The sequence below is a fragment of the Chlorocebus sabaeus genome, unplaced genomic scaffold, assembly GCF_047675955.1.
Source record: "Chlorocebus sabaeus isolate Y175 unplaced genomic scaffold, mChlSab1.0.hap1 unalloc_scaffold_109, whole genome shotgun sequence".
NCBI lineage: Eukaryota > Metazoa > Chordata > Mammalia > Primates > Cercopithecidae > Chlorocebus > Chlorocebus sabaeus.
The window spans coordinates 113009-125963 of NW_027326846.1; the positions used below are offsets into that span (position 1 = coordinate 113009).

Genomic DNA, 12955 nt, shown 5'->3' on the forward strand with positions numbered 1-12955 from the left:
GGGTTGGACTATTCATGAGTGTTCCAGGAAAGGGGTGGGCAATTCGCAGAACTGAGAATTTATGCCCTCCCTTCTGAGACCACGTAGGGTAACCTCCAGATGTTGCCATGGCATCTGTAAACTGTCGCAGCGCTGGTGGGAGTGTCTTATAGCAGCTAATGCATTATAATTAGCATATAATGAGCCGTGAGGAGAATCAGAGGTCACTCTCGTGGCCATCTTGGGTTTGGTGAGCTTTGGCGGACTTTACTGCAACGTGCTTTATCAGCAAGGTCTTTATGACCTGTATCTTGTGCCGACCTCCTATCTCATCCTGTGACTAAGAATGCCTAGCCTCCTGGGAATGCGACCCAGCAGGTCTCAGCCTCCCTTTACCCAGCCCCCATTCAAGATGGAGTCGCTCTGGTTCACGTGCCTCTGACAAGTTGGCCTGGGTTGAGTGTTCCCTAGTGTGTGGTTGTTGGAGCTGTTCCTAGGAGTAAGAGGTATTGCCAGTAGGAAACAGGTCTCTGTTAGCCCGGGGGCTGGCACTCTGCACCAGTATGTCGGCCTCATTTTAGTGGTGACAAAACTGGGGCTCAGAGACATCAACTCCCTCATCCCGACCCCCAGACTGTCAGTGGTGGGCTGGGGTTTGAATGTGGGGCTTGAAGACCCATCATCTCCTCTGGTCCCCCAGTCTCTTCTGCCCAAGAGGAACAGGATCCCAGGATCCAGGCCCCTCATGGCACCAGCCAGGGTGGGTGGAGATGGGGAGGCAGAGTTCCAAAGCCCCCCGGACTCTGAGGCAGGTCGGGGACCAAGAGCAACCCGGACCTACGGGCCCCACCCCGAGAAGAATGGCTGCAGGCCCGGCCCAGCGGGCAGGAGGTCTGTGTCCTCACTCAACGTGACGGCGCTTCCGGCTGCTCCAGCCAGGCCGTGCTGTCTTCAAGTTTCCAATCATGCGGCCTCCTCTCCAATTCCCAAACCCAACCCACAGAGACAGCGATCTGGGGTCTTCGTGAGGTTTGTCAGCAGCTCTGACCCGCTGCTTCCCACCAGCCCCGCGGCCGGTTCTGGAAAGCTCTCTGCTGCCCCCTGCTGGGGAGGCTCAGGGTAGGGCTCTGGCTGCAAGCATGGGGTCCCAGAACCTCCTGGCTCTGTCACCTCTGCTGGGTGGAAAACCAACCCAGGATTGAACCAGCAGATGGGTGCCTGATTCCTTATTATCAGAGCTCCGCCCACTGGCAAGTCTCTCTCGGGGCCTCAGTTTCCCCTTCCATTAAACGAGGGGCTTGGGGGATACCAAGGAGGGGTAACTACTTACTGAGGATGGGAGGTTTCTTCTGGGGAGATGAATACATTTTGAAACTAGATGGCGTGAGTGGTTGCACAGGACTGTGAATGCACAAATGCCACCACATTATTCGCGTTGAAATAGTTGCATGCGATGTGAAAGTCACCTCATTTGAAGTGTTTAAAAGAGGGGCCTGGGAGAGTGCAGTGTACGTGAGAATCACGTGGGACACCCATAGTCTCTGAACCTCTGTTTTCTTGTGTAAACTGGCAAATAGACCGTGTGAACTGTATTCCCTGGGGCCAAGAGATTCCAAGAAGGAAAACCTGGGATTCCTGGCTCTGGGATGAGGTCCGGGGGCCAGAAGGGGAGGGGCATGTGGGGATGGCTGGGGTCAGCCCAGATAAGGCTTTCAATACTGGGTAGCAGCGTCTACACAGGTGGAAATCCCTGCATCTCACTTCCCGCAGGGCTGACCAGTGGCCAGAGGTGGGACTGGCCAGGCTCGGCCCAACCAAGTCTGGGAGCAGAGGAGACTAAGTGAGGGATCCCCGTCGCCACCCTCACTGGCCTGTGGCTCTCCTGACACCACAAGAGAGCTCCAGGAGCTGACCTTGGGTCCTAATGGGGGACACCTTCCTCGCTGCAGGCTGGCAGGGTGGTGTGGTGGTCAGTGTACTGGGCTCTTCGTTTCCACCCCTACCTGCTGTGTGATGGTGGGCCAGACACCTAACCTCTCTGTGCCTCTATTTCTTCAATGGAGCCCCCACATTTGGGCATAGTGGCCTGAAGGTTAAAGGCAAGGGCAGTACGAGACCTGCAGTAAAAGCTCTGAGCAGGGAGAGCAGGGAGCTGCCCAGGGAGTTCCACCACCATCTCCCCTCTGGCCGCCGAGGAAACCGAGGCTCATGGTGACCTGGCCCAGGTCTGTTGGACTCAGGGTCCTTCTCATCCCCAAGATCAGAGGGCTGCCACAAGGGAAGGAGCTGGCCCCTAGACCCAGCCCAGGAAGCACACAGGGAAGGATGCCCTGGGGACTTCGGTATGTTATTGCAAAAAAAAATTTATTGCTATATGAACCCTGCTTTCATTCCTCCATTTCCCAGAAAATGAGCCATGGGAGACACCAGGAGAGGCAGGAGACCATCCTCCTTGCACAATACCCACTCCCTTGGATGCTGTCCTCAGCGAGGGTGGCTGGGGTCAACCAAGGGGCCCACCCGCAGTGTGGCAGAGGAGGTAGGTTGACCCTGTGGACGTTGAGCTCGGTGGCAAAGGTCCTGGCCTTCTGGTAGAAGAAGAGCGACTTCTCGCGGTCCAGGAGGAAGTTGTGGGAGATGGTGGCCAGCCGCGTATAGATCTTCAGCTGTGCCTTCTTGTTGCCCAGGTCCACGGCAGCTGCCAGTGCCAGCTGGTAGTACCCGGCTGCATCAAATGGGTTCTGAAGGGGACAGGCCATGCTCAGCAAAAGTGGGACTCGGAGCCCATCTTCCCAGAGGCCATTCCTGTCTCCAGGTCATTCCACATGTCCAGCCAATGCTGGCTCACCCCATGAACCCCGAAGCCTGTGACACTGCTGTGGTCTCAGCTGCAGGAGGTGGGGACGACCCTGATACCCCTGGAAGCCTTCCTGACTGTCCCTACACCCCACTCACCCCAAGCCTCCTGCCCCACTGCCACCCTCTCTGCAGGCAGTGGCTGCTTTCCCCATGGGCTGAGGTCAGGGCAGATCGTGCCTGCTCTGAGAGTTCCATGCAGGACCCGTGGCTCCAAGCCACAGCAGGGGCACAGTGTTGAGTGACCCAGGCTCCCTTCTGGCCCCTGTCCATGCTGACCATTTCCAGGCCCTCCAGGGGCCAGGCCAGGTAGAAAACCATCTCACAGGTGTCCACTCTGGCAATGTTCCCTGAAATATTGACGGAGTGTGACTCCCCAGACATCCACTCTCATTGTCAATGCATCTTTGGCTCAAACTCACCATCGCTGGGATGGGATGCCGTCTCCCAGACCTCCTCCTTGACCCTCCCATCCCCCACCCGGCTTCTCCCCAGGCTCCTCCTCCACATGGGGGTCACCTAAGGGACCTCTCTAAGACCCATGCCTGGCCTGTCCCTCTTTACCATCTCAAGATGGCTCCCAATGACAAAGTCCAAGATGCAGCAGTCCATTCCCTCACTGTCCCACCCCACACACGGAGCAGGGGCGTGAGAAGGCCCCAAGTCACCGCCACTGCTCATCCAATGCCCCCAGCCCAGCCGAACACTGGACTCTGTGCTGGGTGCGTGGCTGAGCCTAACGTCCTTGCTCCCAGTCTGAGGGCCTTGGGAGTGAACACTGACCACACAGGGTGGTCCGGGCTGTGGCAGAGGGAAGCCCAGGAGGTCCCAGACTCAGCCAGGGGTGAAAGGCAAAGGCTTCCTGAAGGGGTGGGGACTTCCCAACTAAACAGGAAGGAGCCAGCCAAAGCATATGTCTCTACATGTGCCTGTGTGTACGTGTCCCTGTGTGTGTGCGCGCACCTGTGTGTGCCTGTGCCTGTGTGCATTTTCATCTGCCTGTAGTGTGTACAGCAGCTACTGAGTGGCAGGCTGAGCCAGGACACACCTAATCCACCCTATTCCAGGGCTCACTCTCATGTGTAGACTAAAGGGGACACCATTTTAGAGGCAGTTGGCAAAGATGCCCATTTACCCCTGCTTCTCTGCCAACCTTCCAGGTCCCATCCAGCCCGGCTTTTTCTCCCACTCCTCTGGGCCCTGGGTCCAGAGCCTCCTATACAAGGAGGAGGGTGTAGCCTTGGAAAGACAGCCGCCCTTGGGGAATTCCAAGGGGGCCTCCCTGTGGGAAGCTGGCCTGCGCTGACAGCATAGTCACGATGAGGCCCAGAGGGCTGTGCATGGGAAGGAGGTGAAGGAGGCCACTGTCCCCCGACCCCAACCATGGACTTTGGCCTCTCAGGTACTACTTGGCGCTTTCCTTTCTCCTGGACAGGCGGAGTGGGCGGCAGGCTTGACCAAGAGAGAGAAAGGCCTCTTCTGGGAGGCCCGTCCCCCTGGGTCCCAGGCAAGCCCCTGAGCAGTGAGCAGCGTCCCCCTAGGCCTGACACCTGGCACCTCCATGTCTGGCTGGGACTTGGGAGGCCACAGGGACCACATCTGACCACCAGGTGTCACCAGCACTGGGCTGAGGCATATCGGGCCGCTGTAGGCCTGCAGTGGGGGATACAGGGCAGGGTCTTAGGGCTGCCCCGCTCCTCAAGTTGTTCTAAGGCCTCCAAGATCTCGGCCCCTGGACTGGAGTGCCCGGGCCCCTCAGCCCATAACGAGTACTGACGCGGTGCCGGTGTGATGCTAAGGAAGGGCGGTGCCTGCTGGGCAGAGGGGTAGAGACACCCCAGGTCTGAGTCTGCCAGTCCCAGCTCTCCAGCCCTGCAAGGCTGGGGCAGACAGAGCACAGCACGTCCCCTCCAGACACACCCGACCCAGCAAGGCCTCAGCCTGGCTGGCTGGGGCCCCGCCCCACTGCACCTGCCCTGAGCTGGGGTTTCCCTGTTTGTGAACCCAATGGTAAGATACTGGTCCCACCCCACCCTTCCTGGGTGATGTGAAGATTCAAGGTGTCTCGGGACTCCAGGAAGGAGTTGCTCCGTGCAGGCTGGCACCCTGCGCAGGCTTCCTAGAGGAGGTGCCAGGATTTGGGTTGGATCTTGCAACGTGGATTCAATGTGAGGATGATGCTGTCCTCCGAAATGTCCTTCTCCCGACCCTATTTTCTTTGTTAAATGCACCTTGACACTTGACTGTCAAGACTCAGCTTTGATGTCACCTCCTCCAGGAGGGCCTCCCTGACTACAATCCTCCTTCTTAACCCAGAGGCCACCATTGCCCACTCATGTGTCAGCCTCCCCGGCTGAGACTGAGTTCCTGAGGGTGGGGCCTGGCCATCTTGGGAGCTGAATTGTATCTGCTAACCTTGCTGGCTCCTCCAGCCGGGCATAGAGCTCCAGGGCGGCCACTGGGCCATTTCTAAGGAAGGCTGGAACCCAGGCCTCGGGTCTGGGTGGAGATCCCACTCCAAGGGGACTGGGAACACCCCGAGCCCTGCCCCTCCCTCCCACCTTCAGGTCGTAGAAGATGATGTCACGGAGCATCAGGTACACCTTCACGTAGTAGAGGGTCTCCTCGTCGAACCCCAGTGGCAAGTTGCAGAGCTACAGGGTCTTGAGGTAGAAGTGCTCCGCCAGCTTGTCATGGCCCAGCCGGTGGTAGGCCATGCGCTCATTCAGCCGGTCCCCTGGGGTGCAGGCCAAAGGGGCAGGTGTGAGGACGTGGCTCCCTGGGGCAGGCAGGGCACAGGCCCCTCAGGAGCAGGTATACAGACCCCAGGCAGCACTCGTGGCTTGCCTCCAGGCACCTGTGGTCACCAGACTCACTTTCCCGTCTGGAAAGCAGAATTAATAAGGCCTGCCCCTGTCTACTGTGAGGCTTTGGCAAAGTCGGACCTGGATGGCCCAGCTCTGTGTCTACACATAGCCACCTGCCTTTGCTCACTGGTTTTAACCAGGGGAGCCCATGCAGTTCAGGTGCTCCTGGGTACCCCAGCTCCAGGCAACCCACAGATGTGACATCTGACTCCTCCTGGGTGTGTCACGATCAGATCCCCCTACCTTGGGAAGTCAGCTGCACACCTACTGTGTACTGGTCCACAGGACACAAGGCACTGGCACATGTGGCCTGCCTAGGGTTCCCTGTCTCTGGAGGGGGACAGACGACCCTGGCACAGCACCAGGGGATGCCCGGCCTTAAGGGGCAGACTGCTGGAAGGGGAACTGGGATTTTATCAGCCAGAGAGCCGTGTGGTTGATGACGGTGGGAAAGGCACAAGACAAAGGGAATGTGCCACTCAGCCTGGCACATACAGGGACCAACGAGATGCCTGGCATGTCTGGAAGGCAGAGGGCACACTGGGCGGCCCTTGTGGTCAGCAGCGGGAACAGGCAGAGGAAGCAGAAATCAGGCAGGCAGGGAGCTCTGCACTGCGTGAGAGACCTCGGGCTGTGCCCCACAGCCGGACGGGGAAGCCAGTTGGGCAGATCTGCCTGCCTGGACAGGAGACCAGGAAAATGCAGCAGCTGTTTCAGCTCCTGGCCTGCAGACCCAGAGGCTGGGCTCTGGCAAAGTGTGGGTCCTGGCAGGGTGGGGGCTCAGGGGACGTACCCAGAGTGATGCTGAGTGCTAGGACCATGTGGGCAACCTCCAAGCCCTCCTGTGGCTTCTCCATTGTGACCAGGAGTGCCACCAGCTTGCTGCACAGTTGTAGCTGCGGCTCCACCCTGCGGTTGTCCGTAGTCACTGCCAGGGGCAGGGCCTGGTCCTACCACACAGGCAGGTGGGGTCAGGTTTCCCACAGCACCCACCTTGCGCAGAGTCCTCGTCAGAGCTCAAACATGTGCTTGGAGCTTCCCACACCCCAGCTACTCCTGCACCTCGACACAGCTCTGTGCTGTGGGATAACACATAGTTCAGACACCCAAGTTGGGGGCTGAAGAGTCACCTGAGGCCCATCCAGCTACTCCCGACAGCCTCAAACCAGCCTCTCCCACCTGAGCACTGGGGGTCTGACTGGGGGGAGCCAACCTCCTCTCTGCTCTAGAAACACCACACTGATCTGTGCCCAGGGCTGAGCCACACTGTGAGCTCAGAGGAAAGGAGAAGTCGTCCCACTTCGGGGTACATGCAGACCTGGGCCTCCCACTGATATGCTGTGTGTCCTTTGACATGTCCCTGTGCCTCTCTGAGCCTCAGTTTCCTCATCTGGAAGATGGGGACAGGACTTCCCACTCATGGTTGCTTGAGGTCATCAGGTACAAGGGTAGAGCAATTGTCACGTCCAGGCTCCGAGCGTTTTTCCCGGGCAGCGGCATGGTCATATGCCTCAGACCACCAGGTGCCCCACTGAGGCCCACCCACATCAGCCCACAGGCCAGCTCACTCGGTAGAAGGACATGCCTTCCTCCTGCTCCCAGGGCCCATTGAAGAAGATGTCTCCAACTGCCTCAAACAGCTCCAGCCCCAGGTTGGGGTCGCCTGTGTGCACGTCCACATTCTGTGCCACCTGAAAGGAGACAGAAGTTCGCTCCAGACCCACACCTAGCAACGTGGCTACGCGCACCTTTGCCAGCCTCTTTTCTCCCACACACTACAGGTACACCTGAGCATTTTTCAGACCCTGTGCATGGAGGCTGCCCCCACCACTGGCATGAGGACAATGAACTGATGCACCTGAGTGCCAGGAGGTGACTGAGCAGCTGCAGCCCAGGAGCCCGACACCTGTGAATCCTACCACCAGGGGTAGCCCTAGCCCACTCCCCCTGCACTCAAACCAGTCTCCGTGGCCCCTAAATTGCTGGGAGCCCAGCCCCTGTCTCCTTTCTGCGTTGTCACATCCCTGCCACATCAGCAGTGTTTCAGTGTTTGTGGGTGGGCCTGGTCCCCTCTTGGCCATGAGCTCTTGATCCCTCTCCTCAGCTCAAGGAGGTATACAGCAGGTGCTCAATAATGAAAGCTTCACCAGGCTCCTGGGCTTCACAATTTGTACCAGATCACACAGTGTTTCGGAAAGCCTCTGAAAACAGCCACTATGATAGATTCATTTTGTAAGGAGGTGTGCCACGTGTCGCTTGGAGCAAGTTCTTCTGTGTGTTAACTGAGTGGTCACATTATTTGAGGATGTGCTGTATACCAGCAAGTGCTGTGCACTGTGAGGGGCCGTGCCTCTGCCCTCAGGGAGAAGATGCTGGCCACCGGAGGAGGATGTGAGGGAACCAGTTGGAGGGAGGGAAAAGGCACACAACAGGTGCTCAGCAGTGGCTTAGGAATGAGTGGATGGATGGATGAATGGATGACGAGATGAAGACACATGGATGGATGGAAGGGTGTGTGGATAGATGAATGCTTGGATGGATGGATGGATGGATGAATGGATGGATGGGTGGAATGATGTGTGTATGTATGGGTGGGTAGATAATGTATGGATGGGTGGAGGGTAGATGATGTATGTACATGTGGATGGATAGATGGTGGACAGACGAATGTATGGATAAACAAATGGACAGATAGATGAATGGAGGGATGCATTAATAGGTAGATTGGTGGGTGGGTGGATGGACGAACGGTGAATGGATGGATGGGTGAGAGGATGGATGAATGGAAGGATCAATTGGTAGGTGGATGAATGATGGATGGATGATGGATGGATGAACAGGTGAATGGATGGATGATGGAAGGATGAACGGACGAACAGATGGATGGATGGTGGCTGAATGAATGGATGATAAAGGGACGGATGGATGAACAGGTGAATGGATGGATGGATGGAAGGATGAGCAGGCGAGTGGATGGATGATGGATGATGGATGGATAGAAGAATGAACGGATGGGTGGATGGACAGGTGAATGGATGGATAGACGGGTGAATAGATGGATGATAAAAGGATGGATGAATGATGGATGGATGATGGATGGATGGAAGGATGGACAGGTAAATAGATGATGGAAGGGTGAACGGATGGGTGGATGGACAGAGAGTGAACAGCACAGGAGTCCTCCTGCATCCCTTGCCACTCACCTGGATGTACAGGTCCACCAGCTCGCTCTGCCGCAGGAGGTAATAGATCTTCCCTGCTTGCAGCCAGGCATGTGCCTCCTCTTTCCTCTGGAGGTCAATGAAAATCCCCAGACTTCGTTTGCTGTAGTCCAGAGAGGATTTGTAGGCCCTGGAATCACTGGAATCAGACACAGGTGTCAGAACAAGGGCTCTCATCCTCCTGGAACCAGTCTGCCTCCTCCCGTGGGTCTGGTGACAGATGAATCTGGCATGTGGGGACTGGGAACGGCCCTCTTGTGTGTGCAGTGTTCTGCCCTTCCCAGGCTGCTGGGATGGCCAGAGTGAACACACACGGCATGGAAAAGATGAAGGACATCCTTCTGAGGGAATCGAGCATCATGCTGCCCTGTGGCAGGAGGAGTGTGCTAGTCCATCTCCCCTGCCTCCCAGTCATGGCCTGTGTCTCCTCCAGACGCACCAGGAGCCGTTAGTGTTCAGAGGCTATCTAGGCCGATGGTTCTCAAGGTGTGCAGGCATCACAGTCACCCGGAGGCCTGTCCTTATAGCTTGCTGGCCCTGCCCCCAGAGCTTCCAACTCCACAGGCCTGGGGCAGGCCCTAGAACTCCCACTTGCCACAAGCTCCTAGGTGACATGGATGCTGCTCTACTGGTCCAGGGACTACACTTTGAGAAGCATGGCTCTAGCACACTAGCCCATTTTCCTTCTGTGAACTTGAGGCCAAGACTACAGTCAGTCTCCCAGGTCCCTATGGAATCTGGCTCCTTCTCTGCTCTCTCAGTAAGTCCAACACTCAAGGGGCTGGGACTGCAGCAATGTCACTGGGCCCTATGGGTGGGGTGGTCAGGGCCATGGTTACCCCACCAGGTCAGGATGCTTGGGGGAAGCTGACTAGGCCAAATATGGGATGTGAGACCTTGAAACCCTGCCCCAGGGAAGCAGGTGACACAACTGGATCTGTCTTCTGTGGGAGAGAAGCCACAGGTGGCTGCTGTGGTCACATTTAAGGGGACAGACGAAGGCCAGGAGTGAAGATTCGGGGCAGGCACAGGTAAGATGACAAAAGCCACCATAGTAGGAAGAACAGCCCAGAGTGCACCTACTGCCTCTGCTGGGGTTGAGGTGACCTTTGCCCCAACAAGGGAGGCTCAAGCTGGGACTCATGGGCCAGCAGCAGCCCTGGGATGACCCCAGGCCGGCCAGCTCAAAGCATCTGATGCCAAAGCACCAAATGATCAAAAGGAGAGGGGCTGCTGGGCCCTGGGCCAGCTTCCCTGTGCCCTTCTCCCTGCCCGCCCCCACCTCCACCACTGCAAAACCAGCCCTTACCGCTCCGTGCCCAGGGACAGGTACAGCTGACTGATGGTCTCCAGGAGCTGCCCCTCCAGCACCTTGTCGGCCACCTTGCGGGCCAGGGAGAGCTGGAGATCGTGGTAGATGACATACTGGGCCTCGCTGGGCATGACGGCGCTGTAGAAGTAGCACAGCCACTGGACGGCCCGCAGCTGGTCTGGGCAGAAGACAAAATGGAAGACGTTAGTCTCCCAGCATCGAAGCGAGGCTGGCTGGGCTCGGAGGCCCCTGCTTGCCTCCTTCACACCTCTGTGAGCCTGGGCCCCATAGGCGGGGCGCCTGAGCGCAGACAGGCCATGCACCTGTGCCAGGGCAGACGCCAAGCACACTGTGACATGGGCACATCTTGGTGTAGATGCTCATGGTACAGGCCGGCCTTCTTTACAACTCCCAGGGCCGAGGTTGTGGATGGACACAGAGTGAACAGCAGGGGCTTGGCACCTGCACCAGGCCATCTATTTCTGCTTCACAAAGACCCTCTGGCCAGGATCAGGGCTGCCTTCAGCCTGAGCTGATGAGGCCAGGGGCACAAGTGGCCCCTGTCACAGATGGAACCCTGAGAGAGCAAAGCCAAGCATCACGTCTGCCACACATGGCATCATGTTGGGGGAATGGGATTCAAAGCTGGCCCCTGGCGTTCCCACACATGCTTCTCTCATGCAACCAGGCTCCCTAGCCACAGGCTCACTGGCCTCTCCCAAAGCCTGATTTTCTAGTGTCAGAAACATTCCGGAGATTAACATAGGAAACCAGGTACGCCGAATGGACATCTGTCACACACGCCACCCAACAACAGCCGAATACACAGTCCTCTCGAGCACCCATGGGACATTCCCCATGACAGACCATGTGCCAGGCCACAAAACGAGCCTCAGTGAATGGAGAAGGACTGAGACCAAAGCAGAGGTGTTCTTCAGCTGTACTGGCACAAAACTGGAAATCGACAGTGAAGGAAATGTGGGAAATTCAAAAAATATGTGAAAACTACACACTCCTAAACAACCAGTGAGTCAAAGAGACCAGCAGGGAAACCAAAAACTAATTTGAGAAGAATGCAAACAAACGCACAGCCCCGGCCAGTGCGGTGGCTCACGCCTCTCATCCCAGCACTGTGGGAGGCCGAGGCAGGAGCATCGCTTGAGTCCCGGAGTTTGAGATCAGCCTGGGAAACATGGTGAAATCCCGTCTCTATATTTAAAAAAAATACAAAAATTAGCCGGGTGGAGTGGTGCACATCTGTAATTCCAGCTACTCGGGAGGCTGAGGCATGAGAATGGCTCTAACCTGAGTAGAAGTTGCAGTGAGCCAAGATTGCACCACTGCACCCCAGCCTGGGCAATAGAGCAAAACTCTGTCTTTAAAAATAAAAACAGCACAACGTATCAAAAATTCCAAGATGCAGCTAAGGCAGTGCTGAAAGGGAAATTTATAACTGTAAATGTCTACATTCAAAGAAGAAAAATCTCAAATCAAAAACCTAACCTTCCACCTTGAGAAACTAGAAAAAGAACTAAACCCAAAGTGAATAAAAGGAAGAAAATAATAAACGTGAGAGTGGAAATGGAAAGTAAAAATACAGAGAATGGAAAAACAAAAGAGATAACAGAACCGAAGGTGGGTTTTTTGAAAATAACACAATTCACAAATCGTTCACTAGACTGACCGAGGAAAGAAAGACGGGACACAAATGACTAAAATCAGAGACTGAGCACCATGGCTGACGCCTGTCATCCCAGCACTTTGTGAGGCTGAGGTGGAAGGATCGTGAGGCCAGCATTCAAGACCAGCCTGGGGGAACATGATGAGACCCCATCTCTAATAAAAATGAAGAAATAAAAAATTACAAACCCAAGTTTCTAAAATCAGAAATGAAAGAGGAAACATTATTGCCGACCTGACAGAAATAAAAGGATTCCACGAAAACACTACGAACAATTGTACACCAACAAACCAGACCATCTAGACACAACAGCCAAATTCTTAGAAGGACACAAACTACCGAAAGTGACTCAAAAATGACCCCAAGGAAGCATGTGGGGTATCAGCCCCGCCCTTGGTCTCCTCGATCGTTCAGCGCAGGGTGGGGAGACAGGGAAGCATGATCCCCGTTCCCTGGCCTGCATTTCCAAGTCTGAATCCCCCAGCACCCCGGGGAGGGCCTCGTAGGAGGAGGTACCACAGGCTATTGTGCCAAGAGCCACTGGAGGCTGCAGTGGGGGCTGGGGCACTGGGTTCCTGGAGGGTCTCCTTCCAGTAAGAGAATGTCCCTGGGGAAGAAGCCTGGGTCTGAACCCCCCAACCTTCCTTGGGCAGATGTGTGGGACCGGGGCCCCTTCACACGGTCCTTTCCAAAATCTTATCCCTCCTAGGGCCAGGAGTGGGTGCCAGGCCTGTGCTGGAAATGGGCAGCTTTGGTCACAGCCCCTGGGGCTCTGGTCCAGGTCACAGGAGGCACCTCTGAGTGGTCTCACTATGCCATGACAAAGCGCTGCAAGACAGAGGGTCCCACAACAGTATCCCTTGTCTCAGCCATTTCCCTGGACTCAACTTCCTCATCTATTCTCTGTGGCCTAGATTTCGGACAGCCCTGCCCACCTACTGTCCGTTCACTGCTCAGTCTGCAGTGACTGTTCGATAGCACTCCATGGCTCCCCAGTGCTCTTGCGGAAAAGGCCAAGCCACAGCCTGAGGCCCCAGGC

General features: G+C 56.3%; 1 protein-coding gene across 1 annotated transcript in view; it reads right to left on the reverse strand.

Moving 5' to 3' along the window:
- Positions 1-2322: 2322 nt before the first annotated feature.
- The window catches only part of LOC140710946 (SH3 domain and tetratricopeptide repeat-containing protein 1-like), a 40624-nt gene continuing 29991 nt past the window's right edge, over positions 2323-12955 (reverse strand). Inside the window, 5 exon segments of the mRNA XM_073013932.1 lie at positions 2323-2720; positions 5397-5572; positions 7288-7393; positions 8906-9062; positions 10233-10413. Of these exon segments, the coding sequence (XP_072870033.1) occupies positions 5490-5572; positions 7288-7393; positions 8906-9062; positions 10233-10413 (527 nt within the window). The 3' untranslated portion in view covers positions 2323-2720; positions 5397-5489.